The 17,722-nt window shown below is 40.8% G+C and overlaps 1 protein-coding gene across 2 annotated transcripts in view; it reads left to right on the forward strand.

Annotated features, from left to right (window-relative positions):
• RPS6KC1 (ribosomal protein S6 kinase C1) overlaps positions 1–10,477 on the forward strand; it is a 122,797-nt gene extending 112,320 nt beyond the window's left edge. For both annotated transcript variants that reach the window (XM_060754289.2, XM_060754290.2), the window contains 3 exons: positions 1,277–1,359; positions 3,272–3,367; positions 8,237–10,477. In XM_060754289.2, coding sequence (XP_060610272.2) covers positions 1,277–1,359; positions 3,272–3,367; positions 8,237–8,347 — 290 coding nt within the window. In that variant the 3' untranslated portion in view covers positions 8,348–10,477. The remainder of the gene's footprint in view (positions 1–1,276; positions 1,360–3,271; positions 3,368–8,236) is intronic.
• The last annotated feature ends 7,245 nt before the right edge of the window (positions 10,478–17,722 follow it).

Genomic DNA, 17,722 nt, shown 5'->3' on the forward strand with positions numbered 1-17,722 from the left:
GTAAGTAAGTAAGGAAATAAATAAATAAATAGAATCATATAATATAAATTACTGTTTTGAGTTTTGAATCTATTTAGAAGTGCCCATGGGCTTTAACAGTTCTCATAAAATGGGGTAACTAAATATAAATGCAGGAGCATCCAAAGCCTTGCCTGTTACTATCATTTCAAGGAATAAAAAAGAAAGAAAGAAAGAAAACAAAAAAGGAAACCTGGTAGCCTGGATCTTCCATGCATTCAGCTGTGAAATTGAATGTAAGTGGGTTGAATGTATGGAGCACACCACATTCTGATCCTTACAGGGCAATCTCTTCCCACAACATCAGAGATTTCTCCCCAGAAAACCACAATTTTGTTCCTAATCATCACCAGATCTGTTCATAAGCAGAATCCTCTCAATAACCCCCCCAATGCGTAATTTCTTATATCTTGGTTTGTACGCTGCCCTATCTTAGAATCTCAAGATGGGCAGCAAGGTGGGAGAATCATGAAAAAAAACAACATTGCTAACTTGCTAAAAACCTGTCATCCTTTGTTGCTGAGAGGTAAATGCTTTCTCAAGGCTACTCAATGAGCTCTGTACTCTTGTCCTTTTACCATTACTGCAAGCACTTAAGCGACGCTCCTTGTACAAGACACTGAAATAGCCTCTTGGGTGCATGCTCCTCCTGCCTCTGCTGTGAAAGGAGAAGGGCATTTCTCTTCAAATTGTATTGCTGCAAAGACAGACAACAAGAGGGGGCAGCTATGTTTCCAGAATTACATTTGGCAGGAATTGTGTTTGTGTGTTCATGCAAATGTATATGCATGCATAAGTATGTCAAAACATATTAAGTCTTAGCACTTAATTGATATCCTTATCTGAAGTGCACATTATTTTGTCTATAATGACCCTAAAGGCACTAGATCCCATCTGATCTTGGAAGCTAAGCAGAGTCAGCTCTGGTTAGTACTTGATGGAAGGCCACCAATCAATACCAGGCACTGTAGGCTATATTTCAGAGGAAGGAACTGGCAAAACCACCTCTAAATATTCCTTGTCTAAGGAAATCCTCTGAAATTTATGGAATTGCCTTAAGTCAATAGAGGACGTTTGAAAGCACATGCACACACATAATGGTGCGTGGCTGTGCTGGGGAAAAAAAGTCGTAGCACTCAGGAGCGGGGTAACAATCCTAATTTCAGATATGCTCCATCAGCATTACATTCTCCTTGTAAATATGCATTTGAAGGTGTACTTGATCCTTGCATTTTAATTGCAAATGTCTTTTATTCAGAAGTTGGTGTTGTCTTTGAAGAAACGGAAGCTTGTGACTGGTGGAGTCTGGGTGCCCTTCTCTTTGAACTTATTACTGGGAGGGTAAGACACTGCAGATAATTATAGAGCAAAAGATGTATGGCAAGGGATATCCACATTATTATTTACTAAAGGACAAGATGCAAACCTCTATAGCACGCAGAATTCTTTAACATTCAGATCAACTGATGATGTTGCATTGTTTTGCTACATATATGTATTCTTTGGCTAAGGGACAGGGCTTGTGTGGGGACAACAGTGTCCAGAAACTTCTAAAAAATCCTAGCCAGCAGGGAAGGTTATATCTTCTGCATCTGTTTGAGATTGTGATGGGTGGGGAATTACTCTTGGCCATCACCATTTTCCTTGGAGATGATGAGAGGTTGGAGTATATATGAAGACAGAGTCAAGGCAAGCTACCCACTTAATGGAGCCTGTGCCTCTTCCCCCACTTCTTATCATATAAACAGAACAGAGGAAGGAATTCAACTATGTAATCTCCTGATGGCGCAATAGGTTAAACCCTTGTGCCAGGAGGACTGGTTGACTGACAGGTTAGTGGTTCGAATCTGGGGAGCAGGGTAAGCTCCTTTCTGTTGAGCTCTAGCTTCTCCTGCAGGGACATGAGCGAAACCTCCCACAGGATGGTAAAACATCAAACATCTGGGCGTCCCCTGGGCAATGTTCTTGTAGACGGCCAATTCTCTCACACCAGAAGCGACTTGCAGTTTCTCAAGTCACTTCTGACATGAAAAAAACCCTATGTAATCATTCCCCAGTTTTTCACATTCACTACCAAATTCTCACAACTCCTTCAATAAAAATCTGCCAGCCATATTGAAGTTTTGGGTACAAGGCAAGCTGGTATTTTAATACAAATATTTAATTAGAAGAAAGTGATTCTTTTTAAATCATAGTTGGTGGCAGGTCTTCCTAGAACATCTCCCAGGTGAGATCGACGTCTTTGGCCATGAGAGGACAGTTAAACTAAAATTGGATTCAGTTATGTCTTTTGAGAGACAGAACTTAGGCCTCTGAGAAACTATCAATTCTCTTGGAACTACCGTAATACCAATAAGCATTCATTGCACAAGAGTTAACAAACTTAAGAATATATAGAGAGGGAAAGACAGAAACAACAACAACAACAACTTTATTTTTGTGTCCTGCCACCATCTCCCCGAAGGGACTCGGGGCGGCTTACATGAGGACCAAGCCTAAACAAACAGAGTTAAAATAAGCATGATAAAAATACATATACAAACATCATAAAACATACTTCATCATACAGCAACCAATAGCTGAGCTTATTGGACATTTCAAAACTAGGGAGTGGGGCAGTGACTTGTGCAATACAACTGCAAGAATAGGGCTGATAGAAAAATGCAAGAGCCAAATGATAAGTTAGGGCTGGAAGGGCCAAGTCAAACTGGTGCACTACAACTACAGGACAGGGACAATAGTAAAGTGCAAGAGATGAAAATTAAGTTAAGGCTGGAAGGGCCAATTCATCTAGTGAACCAATTAATCGAAGGCATATTGGAACATCCACGGTTTTAGGTCTTTACAGAAAGTGGACAGGGTGAGTGCTAATCTAATCTCCCTGGAAAGAGAGTTCCATATCTGGAGGCCACCACCAAGAAGGCCCTCTCCCTTATCCCCACTAACCTTGCTTGTGATGGAGGTGGGAGCGAGAGAAGGGCCTCCCCAGCAGATAGGAGAAGATGCAATCATGATTAAAAAAAAAAAACAACCATTCTTCAATCATCTTGAGATGTTTCCCCTGATTATTCTCTGGAGTTCATCCAGTCGATCAGGCTCCCAAGCTTGCATGTGAGAAAATTCATGAATGTTAATCGTTATCTTAAAAGAAAAAAAGACAGTACACTTATAAGTATGGTGACGTATATTACCTATTTTTCCTATTATTACTTTGTTTCACTAATGCATCACATTTCTTGTCGGTTGACTCTAGACCTTGGTAGAGTGCCATCCAGCAGGAATAAATACCCATACCTGTTTGAATTTGCCAGATCACATCTCGGAAGAGGCCAGATCACTTCTTCAGCAGGTAATTCCCTGGTTTCCTGTCGTGTTTGAACTATACTGGACAGACCCTTAAGAATTCAAATCAGAAAATATACTTAGTGTTCTGTAGGTTATCTTAGTGGGATTTCTGTTTTGCATCTCCCCGCTAAACAAAGATAAGAAGCTCCTTATCTTTGTTTAGCATTTCAGAGAAACAGAAGCAGATAGAACTGCACCTGTTCTTTAAAAGGAACAAAAGTATCAAAGACTTGACAAATGGGTGGCCAGCAGAGCAGTCTACACAAATGATATGCCCATAAAAGTCCATGATATCATAGGCCAAGATCCTGCATGGCAGAACATATGGGTTCTGCATGTTACACTGTTCTGTGTTATGCTATATCTCTCCAGCATTAATTGCCTGATTGAGAACAATGAGGTTGGATAATGTCTATCTATGTTCCCATTGTTGTTCATTCGTTCAGTCGTCTCCGACTCTTCGTGACCTCATGAACCAGCCCACTCCAGAGCTCCCTGTCGGCTGTCACCACCCCCAGTTCCTTCAAGGTCAGTCCAGTCCCTTCAAGGATGCCATCCATCCATCTTGTCCTTGGTCGGCCCCTCTTCCTTTTGCCTTCCACTTTCCCCAGCATAATTGTCTTCTCTAGGCTTTGCTGTCTCCTCATGATGTGGCCAAAGTATTTCAACTTTGTCTCTAGTATCCTTCCTGCCAATGAGCAGTCGGGCTTTTTTTCCTGGAGGATGGACTGGTTGGATCTTCTCGCAGTCCAAGGCACTCTCAGAACTTTCCTCCAACACCACAGCTCAAAAGCATCTATCTTCCTTCGCTCAGCCTTCCCTAAGGTCCAGCTTTCACATCAGTAGGTTACTACAGGGAATACCCATAGGCAGACTCTGGGGGGTTTCAGTGAATTTTGCAATAATTTTGTGTCTAACTATAGGGATATAACCAGATACACCACAATCTACTCCACTCTCATTAATCACTGAATGACCATGGGGAGGGGTGGGATGCAGCAGCTAAATGATGTGTCCAGGCTAGAAATGGGAAGGTCTGGGGAAAAAATCCAGAAAATGAGGGGTGGGAGTACGGAAAAATGGGGGGAAAACGGGAAGAAAAACCTCATTTTTTCCAGGTTTTTCCCAAGCCTTTCCATCTCTTGTCCAGATAGGAGGCTTGGGTTGTTGTGAAGGAGTAAGAAAATATCAACATCTCCATTACTGACCAAACAAACAAACACACATGCACACATCATATATCGGACTCAACTTTATGGATATTATTAGGAGAATGCCAATCATATTGGTTATGCAGGTAAAACTGGATAGTTGCCAAAAGAAAAACCTTTGACCCTTCAACCAGGAATTTCCAAGTCCCAGAACAGTGGTCTCAACCTGTGTGTTCCCAGGTGTTTTGGACTACAACTCCCAGAAATCCCAGCCAGTTTACCAGTTGTTAGGATTTCTCAGAGTTGAAGGCCAAAACACCTGGAGACCCATAAGTTGAGAACCACTGTCCTAGAAGCTTCAGCCAGCAAGGCCAATTGTAAGGGATTCTGGGCATTATAATTCAAACTACTTTGAAGGCCAGAATTTCCTCAACTCTGTTTTAAAGCATGATTCATGGGAAGAGGTTTAAAGAATAACAGAGAATGGAATAAGAGATTTTTACAGCTGCAAACATAGCAAGAGTGTGAACTTATTGCAAAGCCCTACTGATTTCACTGATCTTTAAGTGGATCTCCTGTAATGAGTGATCCAAACCTATCCATTGTGCATGGGATAGTTTATAACTCATGTGGTATCGTGATAAATTCACCCATAACTTAACCTCACTTAATTTAAAAAATCACCCCTTACTTGATTCACCCATTTGTGGCTTCCTCTTAGCAAAAGGGGTTGAAAATAAATGGAATTTTACCACTGGCATCTTTGAAAGCTTTTATTAAATAAATACATAGCAACGTTCAGTTCCTCTGAGACCATTAAGCCCAGTCATTTGCTATTTCCCTCCTCCCAAGTTCAAAGTCGCCGGGGTTTGAACAGGAAGCTGTCCCAGCCCTCGGCTGCACGTGGATGACTTTTCGGTGGAAGGGTCTGCTTCATTGGCTAGTAAATCAACCTTCTGTTGTATGTCTATCCAAGGAAACTACCATTCATTCTTTGAGGAAGCTTTGTCAGGAAAAGGAAAAAGGGGCTCTTGGCATGGCCAGTCATTTGTCATTGTGATTTTCCTCTTCCACCCCCTCATAGGTTGCTTGGGTCAACCCATCACTAAATGCCTAGGAGAGGAACATTGTGCCAAATGTGTCCTGTGACACGGCTTCCAAAACCAGTGACCTCATTTAGAGGGGAAAGAAAACACCACCAAAAAACTTCTCTTTATCTAGCCAACTCTCCAATTCAGAAGTCTTATTATTTAATTCCATTTGTCTAAAGATTTCCAATGAAGTGCTTCAGGCTGTCTGAACTGGCACTCTGTCTACAAGGTATTTCTCAAAGGTTGTCCCAGCCAGCATAATAAACCAACGTGTTTTCTATCCATGTAGATCTAGTGCAATTTATTCTGCATTTGCTTTCAAAGATTAAAGTTCTTTTTCTTGCAAAGGGGGAAACCTTCAGAACATAAATTTCTTTGCCCTTAACTTCACCACCTGCTGTCACTTGTTACATTTTTCCAGAGGATGGCAGAGTGACAATGACTGCGGCTGCTTATCTGCCGGCTCATGTATATTCACAAAAGAGGCTTGTTTTGCTATCTGCCTTATCTTTACCAAGGGAGGTTAGGGAGATTTTAAGTGGCGGAGCCAACTTAAGATGTGCAAATGAATACATTTTATGGGGAAATTTCTCACTTTGAGTATCGGGTGTCTGTGTTTGAAGGCATGTGCCCCAAAGAATACCGAGTACTCCTAAATGACAATTGGAGGTAGGGTGTTGCATTATCCTTTAGTCAGTTCTTTAGAGGAAACCCAGAAATGAAATTATTCTTTTGAACTGTTTATTTAGAATGCGACAGTCTCATAAGATAGCAAAATGTAAACTTCAGCTCCTTTATCCTTGGTAAATATTTTCATGCCTCTTTGCTGGTTACTTCCTTTCAAGCAATCATTCTCCATCGGAATTTGCAGATATGAAGAGCCGGCTTCAGTTTCTACATATATTCATCCCCCCACCCTTGTCTGAATATATTGTAGATTTTTTCAGCACAAAATAAACAAGCTACTTAGTTTTCATAATGTTGCCCATAATCTGCTCCCTTTAAAAAGTGTTGAAGAGATTCTGGATGCCTCTTCATCTCCAGGATTTTAAATGGCTATGCAAGCTAAGATTGCAGGTGGGGCTTGGAGCTTTAAAAATTAACATATAATCTAATAAATATCTAAGGATCTAGTGCACTACAATATTAAAATGAGAATTAGAACACAACCAGTGAATAGGAGGGAAGTGTGCTGGTACTCCCAGCATTGCCCAAGCTACCGTATATACTCGAGTATAAGCCAGCCTGAATACAAGCTGAGGCACCTTATTTTTGCCACAAAAATCTGAGAAAACTTACTGACTCGAGTATAAGCGTAAGGTGGGAAATGCTGTAGCTACTGGTAAATTTCAAAATAAAATAGATACCAATAAAATTACATTAATTGAGGCACACAGCTTCTCCTCTTGGCATAAGAGCAGTTGCTGTGAGAGGCCATGCGCCTTCCTCTCTTGGCACAGAAACCCAGCTGGGTCACTGTGCTGAGAAGGAAAAAGAGGAAGGAGTGCAGCTTCTCCTCACTACTCGGCACAGCAACCCAGCTGGCCCAGCCTGGCGGGATGGTGCTTTGCTGAAGAGCCATGTGCCTTCTTCTCCTCCCATCTTGGCACACCAACCCAGTTGGGTTGCTGTGCCAAGAGGAGAGGAGAAACTGTGTGCCTTCCTCTCCTCTCTCTTGGCACAGAGACCCAGCTGGGTTGCTGTATCAAAAGGGGAGGAGACGCACAACTGGCAGAAGCCATGCAAAGGCCTTCTTTCATGCCCAAGCCTTCTCGCCAGGGCTCTCACTTGAATATAAGCAGAGGGGGGCTTTTTCAGCATTGAAAATGTGCTGAAAAACTAGGCTTATAATAAAGTATATATGGTTATTTTGTTCAAGTTGAAGCCTGTGAGAGGGGAGGAAGTAGCCAAAATGATCCTGGTGTTCTTATAAAAGTCACAGAGTGTGCATGTTATATCTCTCTCCTTTTTCCTAGGTAGGTACTAGGTAGGCATGTATGGAAGACTTGCATCTTTATTTGCCCTTGGTATGAAAATATGTGTTAACAGATTGATATACCCAATAAAAAATTGTCAACCACATCAAAACTTTGCATATTTGGGGACATTTTTTGTAAAATATTTGTATAGCATCCTTTTTATATGTGAGAAGGCAGAAAACTATTTTGTGCAAAAGATGCTAAAAACATTAGCTTTGCACACAACCATGCCTACATATAAACTGCTGAGCTGCTGAACTTGCTGACCAAAAGTAGAGTGAGCCCCTGCTGTTAGTGTAAGCTTCTGGCAACCTAGCAGTTCGGAGACATGCAAATGTGAGTAGATCAATAGGTACCGCTTCTGTGGGAAGGTAACGGTGTTCCATGCAGTCATGCTGGCCACATGACCTTGCAGGTGTCTACAGACAATGCCGGTTTAGAAATGGAAATGAGCACCACCCCCAGAGCTAGACTTAATTTCAAGGGGAAACCTTTACCTTTACCTTGGCATTTGTTTTTATTAATTCCAGATTTAGGGATTCTCTAGTCCTTTGGATGTTATTGGACTATAACTACAATCTACCTTAACTATGCATCAGATCTGTTTGATTTACTGAGCTGTCCACTATTCTAACTGTGCTTTGTCTCAAAGCTTTTGCAGTTCAATTCTGGAGAGCGTCTTGGTGCTGGAATTGCTGGAGTTGACGACATCAAATCTCATCCATTTTTTGCCCTTATCGACTGGGCGGAGTTAACAAAGTGAAACGTCTCATGGGACTTCTGCCTGTGCTTCTGGCTTTGGACAAAGAACCCTTTTTTGGCTTGCTGCCACTGTAAAAGCCTTTAGATGTCTTAGGCGAGGCTGAATAAAATTGAAAATTGGGACGATTGCACCAGAAAAGAGAGGACTGTTTCAACCAGAATGAATGACTTGGCAAAAGTCAGGTGGGATCTGCACTACTGAGCACTGAAATCAGCCTTCTTGGAGGCTGGAAAGAAATGGGAGAACGATTACAAGTCTAGAACATTGCTTCCCGTCTGTCCTTCTGCAACATTGCATCCCATTTTCTGCAGTGTTTTGGAAACAAGTAGTGTCGTGTTGCCATAGATTTTTTTATCCCATTAGCACTACTGTCAGCCACTTGGGGTTGAGATGGGGAAGGCATGACAAGCAGGAGATCAACACAAGAGTAAAGTCTGGGCAGCAAAACCGAACTTGTGATCACATTTAGTTCCTTTATGGGAAACTGTGTGAAACACACACAAGCTCTTTAGGTTTACTTATTTTTAAAGTGACGATAGTGTGGAACTCCAGTTGTCCATGCCAGTACCTGTTGTATATACCAGTTAAAAGTAGTCCTTTTTTACAGCCTCAATAGCCTTCTTCCCTAAGCTAGGTAAAGCTGAGATGGGTAGGAAGTTGTGGAATGGGCAAAGAATAACGTATTAATAACACATGCTAAATAAAATAACTTGGTGCTTCTGCAATACTTGACATATAATATATATATACATGTATATTTCCATGTGGGGATGAAATGAAAATTGTCTCATAGTATCATGCAATGTAACATCATAGTGGGTGCATATCGTCTGCCAAAAGTTTGAAGAGAATAATCCTGCTATTGTTATCTTGGGCTTTATTGTTTGTTTTAAAGCACTAACTCTTTAACCTCAAGTGAATATTGTGTTTGAAGTCACTACAAGGCAGGAAGTCTTTTCTCTCAGCCGGATAATGATTGCTTTAAGTCATGTAACTTGGACCAAGGAACTAGAATGCAGAATAAACACATGTAGATACGATTCTTTAAAACAAGAACTACATTGAGCTTTTGGTTTACCAGACATGGTTGAGCTGAAACTCTCATTGGTCATAAACAGAGTTACTGGACTAACAGCACCTGGAAGACCCATATTCCCCATTTGTGGATTAAGACATTTTAGGTTTGATCTGTACAAGCAGATAAATCAGCTGGTACAGAGTTTTTGAGTCTGTAGAATCGCAGGTGGTGACTTTGAACAGATCTAGAAGAGCCGTGGTGGTGCAATGGTTAAACCCTTGTACCGGCTGGACTGCTGACCTGAAGGTTGGGTTGCTGACCTGAAGGTTGCTGGTTCAAATCTGTGAGATTGAGTGAGCTCCCGTTTGTCAGCTCTAGAAGCCTCCCAGCAGGATGGTATCACATCCGAGCGTCCCTTGGCCAATTTTCTCACACCAGAAGCGACTTGTTCTCAAGTAGCTTCTGACACAAATAAATAAATAAATAAATAAATAAAAAAACCTTGAGCATTTGGATGGATGAAATACTCTTTGGCCATAAAAAAAGCCCTGCCATATATCAGCCATGGGAAGACAGTGTGGTTTAATGGTTTGAATACTGGACTAGGGCTCTGGAAGACCATGGTTTATATCCCTTAGCCATAGAAATGCATAGGTCTTGGGCTGTTCATACTCTTTGAACCTTTGTGGAAGGCAATGCAAACCTCCTCTGAATAAGTCTTGCCAAGAAAACTCTGTCATTGAGTTTCCATAAGTTGGAGTTGACCTGAAGTAACAGTAACAGTCAAGCCAGGAGAATATTGATCAACCGTCTTTCCCGCCATCTTTCCTTTCTAGTGGACAAGCAGTTATCATGGTTTTTTTTTCTTTTGTCTTACTTTGTGGTTATGTGCGGAAAGTTCCTCTTAAATTCTGTAGGTACGAGAACTCAGTAGTTCCTGATTTTATTTGCATGTGGGGATGGGCACTTGTTTTTGAAAATGTCATTTTGTCTGTTCCCAAATTCTATGTCATTCAGTTTCTTTGTTGAAACAGTAACTTTTTATGTTGTTTTAGTATTGTGTATCCCTCCTAAGGAGGAGACAGCCTCCAAATAAACCTGCTTAATTGAAAGAGAGGTGTCCTATATTAAATTGGTCTACTAAGACACAGTTGGAAATGTTTCACAAGTTGACATGCTACACTTAGAACTTAGGGAAATTGCTCACTTGGACTACAACTCCCAGAATCCTGCAGTTATCTTAGCTAAAATTAAAATACTCTTCTACTTGTCATCAGTAAAATACCACAATTGAAACTAATGGGTTTCTGCACTTTTCTTGGAATCTGTCAATCCTTTTGAATTGAGTTACCAAGAACTTGTTTCAGGTGGATTACGCCCACTGACTACTCTCCTCCTCATCTATTGCAATTATGGTAGTTGTGCCAGCAGAACTTAAGAACATGTTGGTAACTTTGCTTGGGGAGGGGGGGTGGTGAGGGAAAAACTCAACACTTCTCTAGATATTTTTAAACAGAGGCTGGATGACCATGTGTCGGGAGTGCTTTGATTGTGTATTCCTGCATGGCAGACTGGGTTTGGACTTGATGGCCCTTGGGATCTCTCCCAACTCTGATTTTATGACTCCAGTTTGGGAGATGGTAGTTAGATATCCCATTATGATATTTGCATTTAAAAATAAAAAGACTTCCTTTTTAAAAATGTTTTCACAGATTTATGGACTTTTCAAAGAGTGTTTTATCATTTTAACGTGACCTTTCAGAGATATAAAAATGGCACTCAACTACCGAAGAATAAGAAGTAATTCCTGCAGATATCATGAAGAGAACCTTACTTGCTGAGATCAAAAGTCAACGTTGCCCAGTTTTCCATCCATATAAGGGCCAGTTGCTTATGGGAAGCAAGTTCACAACCAGGATCTGAGTCATGGACCACAGCAACTGATAAACAAAGGCATACTGCCTCTCATACTAGAGGGGACATAGATTAGTTGTGATGGTACCTTCATGAATTTGTCGAGTCTTCCATGAATTTGTCTAATTTTTGATTAAAACTACTGATTTTGGGGGCCATCACTATCATCTTATTAAAGTGAATTTTGTCATTTGTGCTATGTGCAGAAACATTATCTGCCCCGAATCTCTCACTGCTCAGTTTCAATGAATGGTGAAATGTTATAATGACAGGGTGAATTTCTTCCCATCTACTTTCTTTACTGTTGGCATTCTTTTACACACTTTTGCTGCATTCCTTCTTAATCTTCCTTTGGAAAGAGCAGTATAAAATACGTTTAGCCATTCTGTGCCTTCCTGAGAATCTACAATGCTTTACGCTTGATATAACCTTCAGCAGTCCTCATCACCTGAGTTGAGGAATTTTAGGCTTTTTTCCCAAATGAAAGATGCATCCCAGAATTTTAAAGGTAGTTATACTATGGTAGAGCATTTCTCCCTCTTTTACTAGGGAAGCATGGTCAGCAAATATGGCAAAGTGGAGCTAAGCCAAATCAACTGATTTACAGGTCGGAAACTTTTGTGTTCCTAAGATTCAGGCCTAACCATTAGTGTGAGGCAGTTGCCTCATAGAGGTAGAAGGCGGCCTCACAAGCCATTTGTCCAAAATAATGGTTACTCGCTCTCATGGAACACAGCATACCCTGAACTAGCCAGTGGTATTGATAGTGCAGTCCGGTTGCCAGTGCGGATGAAAAGGCTCAGATACCAATCCAGTTGATTTCTGTACATGGAGGAAATTATTATTATTTTTATTTTAAACACTACAAGATGAGTCCACAGCAGACAAGATCACTCTGCTGGCTGTTGTATTGGGTCACACGTTGGACACTTCCCAAGTGTCTAGGATTGTGTGATGTGTTGGCGAATAATGCGTGCAGATCCAAGTAGGGTGGCCTTTTGCAACTGGTAGATGGTAATCTTGTCAGTGCTGATTGTGTTTAAGGGCAGGCCAAGGTCTTTAGGCACTGTCCCCTGTGTGCCGATGGCCACTGGGACCATCTTTACTGATTTGTGCCAGAGTCTTTGCAGTTCGATCTTTAAATCTTCATATCGTGTCAGCTTTTCCAGTTGTTTCTCTTCAATCCTCCTGTCACCTGGGATTGTAACATCGACGATCCATGATTGTGAGGTCAGGAGTATTGTGCTCCAGAATTCTCTCAGTCGTCGTCGTCGTCGTCGTCGTCGTCTTCTTCTTCTTCTTCTTCTTCTTCTTCTTCTTCTTCTTCTTCTTATTATTATTATTATTATTATTATTATCATTATACCCTGCCTTTCGCCCTGTGTGGACTCAAGGCAGCTAAAAACCCCACACTTTGGAAATAGTTTGAAAAACAATTAAATAGTACAGTGTGGATTAAGGTAAAAGCAGATTAAAATATATTAAATACATTTAAGCCTTTAAAACTCACAGTTCCCCTGCCCTTGGAATATCATTTTTCCCTTGTTGTACCACTAACAAATTGATTTTGGGGTAGCCATGTTCATTTAATAAATCCAGTTGTCTATGACTAGTACCAAAACATATCAAACCCACTTGACCACATACACATTGCATTAGGTTCCTTGTACACAATTGTGTGTGATTATCTCGGTGCTGTTTTTTCGTCTTTCCTTCAGCTTTATCCGGAGAGCAAAGGGCAAATTCCTTTAGTTTTCAGGCTTTTCAACAACTTTCTGTTCATCCTAGTTCAGATGGTAACCTTAGGGTTTTATGAGCTCCCACCCCATGTGCATCAGAACAGGCTGCATCTGTTAGATGCCAGAATTGGATATTAATGGAAATTGGAAAAGGAAAAGACTTCATTTAACCAAAGGAAATCTGGAGGCTCTTTTTCTTCCCCTTTTGAAATTGTTCTGCTCCCGTTTTCCCCTCGTCTCTCCCTTGTGATAAAAACACAACCACAGGACTGTAAAAACATTGTAGGATGCAAACAGGTCACCAATAGAATTACTACTGTGGACGGTTATCCAACATTACATCATTCTCCAAAACTTTATTTGAACGAAACTGTCCCATGGCTACATAACAGGAACTTGTCTCAGGTAAGCTGGGGTAACAACTTCCTGTGATGAGAGGTGAGGAAATTTCCAAAGCTGAGAGAAATATAAAGCTTCCTTGGTATAGTTTTAGAAGAGCATCTCATTGTGAAGGCAACTCTCCCAAGGGCTATGTTGTTGTTGTACAAGATAAGAAATATTGACTGTCTCAAAAGATAGTTTTGCTCTTAAAAAATACTTTGCATGCAATTTGTATGCAATAACAATTTCCAAAAGGTTGTATAGCCCTGATATGGAATTCTGAAATCTGAAATACTTCAAAATCCAGAGTCATCCACATGTGTTTCCGAGATAGTGACATTTTTGCTTTCTGATAGTGTGATGCGTGCAAGTTTTATTTCATGGAAAAATAAATGTTTACAGTACTTTGCATAAAATTACGTTCAGGCTACGTGTATGAAGTGTATATGAAACATGCATTCATTTCATGTTTGGACTTGGATCACATCTTCAGGATATCTCATATATATGCAAATATTCCAAAATCCTTTAAAAAACCTTACTGGTCCCAAGCATTTCAGATAAAGAATACTCCAACTGTATCATCTAGAACAGTGGTTCTCAACCTGTGGGTCCCCAGGTGTTTTGATCCAACAACTCCCAGAAATCCCAACCGGTTTACCAATTGTTAGGATTTCTTGGAGTTGAAGCCCAAAACATCTGGGGACCCACAGGCTGAGAACCACTGATCTAGAACGAAAACAGACAAATAATAAAAATAGTGTTGAAAATACAATTAGAATATATCCATTAAAGAGCCGTGATGAGAAATAAGTTAAATCATATAATATCTGAAAAACAACATTTAAATCTGTTCCTGGAAATAAAATCATACATGTCTCCCTTGGGAATGTATTTTCCAAATTGTGGTCCTGTAACAGAAAAGCCTGACAGTTACAGATATAAAAATTTCCTGAAAGTTTGTAGTCATGGGAGACAGATTTCAGGTTTTAAAAAAATCTTTTAAAAAATGAAAAATGTAAAATTAGCATTTTTTACTGATTGCAAATTGCTTAGTTATTTTAAGAACATAAAATATGTGACATGTGAAAAGTATACTTTAGTCAGTGCCCATAGAAATTCAAGTGGAATAATAGTAATGTACACCAATATAGGGTGAAAGGGATTTCAGAAAATTGTAGAACTGTCTGGCTGTGGATTACAATGCATTTACTGTGTGCTTTCAAGTAAACTTTGAAACTTTATTTATTTATTTATTTGCTCTATCTGTTTCCTGCCTTTCTATACCCTGAAGGGGACTCAAGATGGCTTTACATATGGCAACTATTCAATGCCTTTGAACAACAAACAGTTAAAATACATATTAAAATTGAATGCACATAAAGCATTGCAATCGCTTTCAAAAATCATGCCATCCACAATTTTTTTTTGGCCTGTCAGGAGTGACTCCTGGTGTAAGAGAATTGGCCATCTGCAAGAATGTTTAGGAGGTAAATTGCTGTTTCTTGAGACTTCCAGATAGCTTTGGGATGGTCCAGATAACTTACATGAATTATAGGTTCAAACATAGCCTGGGGAGTAAGACTGAATGCTGTTCCAAGGCTGTAGTTAGCCTTCTCCTCAGTTCAGGACCTGATGTGTGAAATCCTTTGTAGATTATATGGACTCAAAGTTGGCATCACACACCTGCAATGAACCCTCCGTTTGGCTTGTAAATAATTAAGCTTTTAAAATGTCCCCGCAAAGACATACTGGGTGGCACACCTTAGAGCCATGGCTGCTTAGACTGAAGGGCTCTTTCCCTAAATCGAAATCTAAACTAAATAAGATGCAAAGGAATTGGAAATGTAATGATTGCATGTTCTTGTGACTGCCATGTCATTTGTTTTCTCAAGGACAACGAATGGGAAGCTGAAAAAACCACAGCTTCCTCTTTGGTAGGATTTATGACAGCGATTTAAGTAATAAAGTGAGCGCTTATTTGCTTTCGTAGCCATCAATGCTTTATAAAAAGAAGTTGCAATAGCACTTTAATGCTGCTGTTAAGAAGGAGACGACAGGGAGTGTTCAATCAGGAAATGCCTGTAATCCAAATGAGAAGCATTTAATGCTCCTTTTCTCACAGCTTCCAGTCGCATACTGTTCTCAATGATGGACCAAGATAAAATTGAACTGTTTGCACACTCCTTGGAGTTTTAAGCATTTCCATAACTAATCTCTTACAGTGTTTTGCATGCTGAAAAGGTGGAGGAAGAAGCAGAGCATGGAAAAGTTTGCAGATTACATTTCTCAGAATCTTCAAGCCAAAATGGCCATTGAGAGTCACAATGATTTCTGAGAAACTGTACTCCCTAAAGTATTTTTTTTTCATGTTCAGGAAAATAACCTTCACTGGTTATAGTCATACCAGTCATGGAGATCTCCCACTTCTGGTTTAATACTTTATCATTAACTGAAAAGAAGGAAGATTTTCTAAAACACAAAATGTCCCCTGACTAGATTTGACACCGACAGGGTGCATCCACACTTCTTTGCTTGTCACATTTATCTCCTGCCTATCTTCCAGGGAGCTGAAGGTGGCATATATGTTCCTTGTGTCCATGTTTACCTTCATATCAACTGTGTGGAACAGTCCTCATTCACTCAATGTGCTTCACAGTTGACTTAAGATTTGTAGCCTGGCCTCTTCAGGCCTAATGGAATAGTCTGATCAAGACACTGTGTATAGAATTGTACAAATGGCCAAGCCGACACCAAAACATGATTTGTCCACAGCTTAGGTAAGCTAGAATTCACTACTGCTTTATTGTGACCACATGAAGCTTTCCAGAGGGAAGCTGTATGTGCCCTGTAAAACATTTAGGAAAAATGTTTATTGAAACCTACCCTTAGATGTTCTACTTTAACTTCTATTTCACCAGCCATGTCACAAAGGGGGAGGAAACTTGAACTCTTGCCACTGGGATAATTATTTAATTTATGTGTCAACCAGGTCCATTGTTGCCTTAATATCTCACTACTCTAGGGTAAGGCATTTCTCTCCTTGTGGAGCACAGGCATACATCCACTTTTGATGGAACAATTTCAACACATTTTTTTCTGTGAGAGGCAAAAGATAAGAAAGTGCCACAGCACCTTTACTTTTGCTTTACAGTCAACCCCACATTCACTTAGAGGTGCAAGACCCTGTGAAAGTGGAAAACAAACGAATGAACTTTTTTAACTTGAGAGAGAACTTCTTTAGGAATCTCTAGGTCAGTAGTTCTCAACCTGGGGTCCCCAGATGTTCTTGGCCTACAACTCCCAGAAATCCTAACAGCTGGTAAACTAGCTGGGATTTCTGAGAGTTGTAGGCCAAAAACATCTGGGGACCCCAGGTTGAGACCACTGCTCTAGGTCCTCCAATGCAACTTGATGTCAACCTCCAATGGACATTGACCATAGAATTGCACATGAGAACTTAGAGATTCCTAGAGAGACCATGTTAATCAAAGCCACACATAATCAAATTTGTAAAATCTGTAAATGTGGAGGTTCAATACTAGTGTCCTCTAATATTCTAGAGGCATCAGGCTAGTTTAGGGAGCCCAGGACAAATCTTGTGGCAGAGAAGACGCTAACTAGCTAACTCTTATTTTTGTTTCTGTTCAGAGACAGTGACAGGTGTTGGGGGGCAGTGAATCCAATATGGGAGCTACATGTCATTGCTACTCCACGCCCATCATTTGCCACCTGAAATGGTTACCTTACTTTGCCTAATGTTAGGGTTGGTCCTTGGCAGAAACTCATACCTTTCTCCAAGGAAAGTAATCGAGTTAGAGGTTGGTAGAAATGGTGGAAGTGGCAGCGGTAGTGGTTAATCTACTAGGTTTTTTCCTGCCCAGGATGAATTGCATTCCTCATGTCCTTGCCACTGGGCCAAGAAGGACTAATGTGAGTACGGAAGAGATAATGCTCCCAAGCTTCTATGGATGGGTGACACAGCTTAAGGCAGTGCTCCAGCTGTTGGGGACCGCAGGCTTTTGTCCGCCAATGGCAGCTCCACATCCATCTTCTTGGCCAGTGAAGTGCTCAGTGAGGATTAAAACTTCTGCTGGAGGGTTGATCTGGCCTTGTGTTGGGCACCAGCAGAAGGACAGCGAAGAGGGAGGGCATTCACCCTGATTCTTCTGCAGCTGTAAACCCAAGATCCTAGGTTTGGCTGATCTGGGAAAAGCCCTTCTGGGGGAAGTAAACCACACTGGCCAGCTGGCAAATGATCTGGCTAGGGAAGCCTAAAACTGAATTAGGGGAGGGCCAGCCAAGAAAACAACAGATGTCGTG

The sequence above is a fragment of the Anolis sagrei genome, chromosome 1 (assembly GCF_037176765.1).
Source record: "Anolis sagrei isolate rAnoSag1 chromosome 1, rAnoSag1.mat, whole genome shotgun sequence".
Taxonomy (NCBI): domain Eukaryota; kingdom Metazoa; phylum Chordata; class Lepidosauria; order Squamata; family Dactyloidae; genus Anolis; species Anolis sagrei.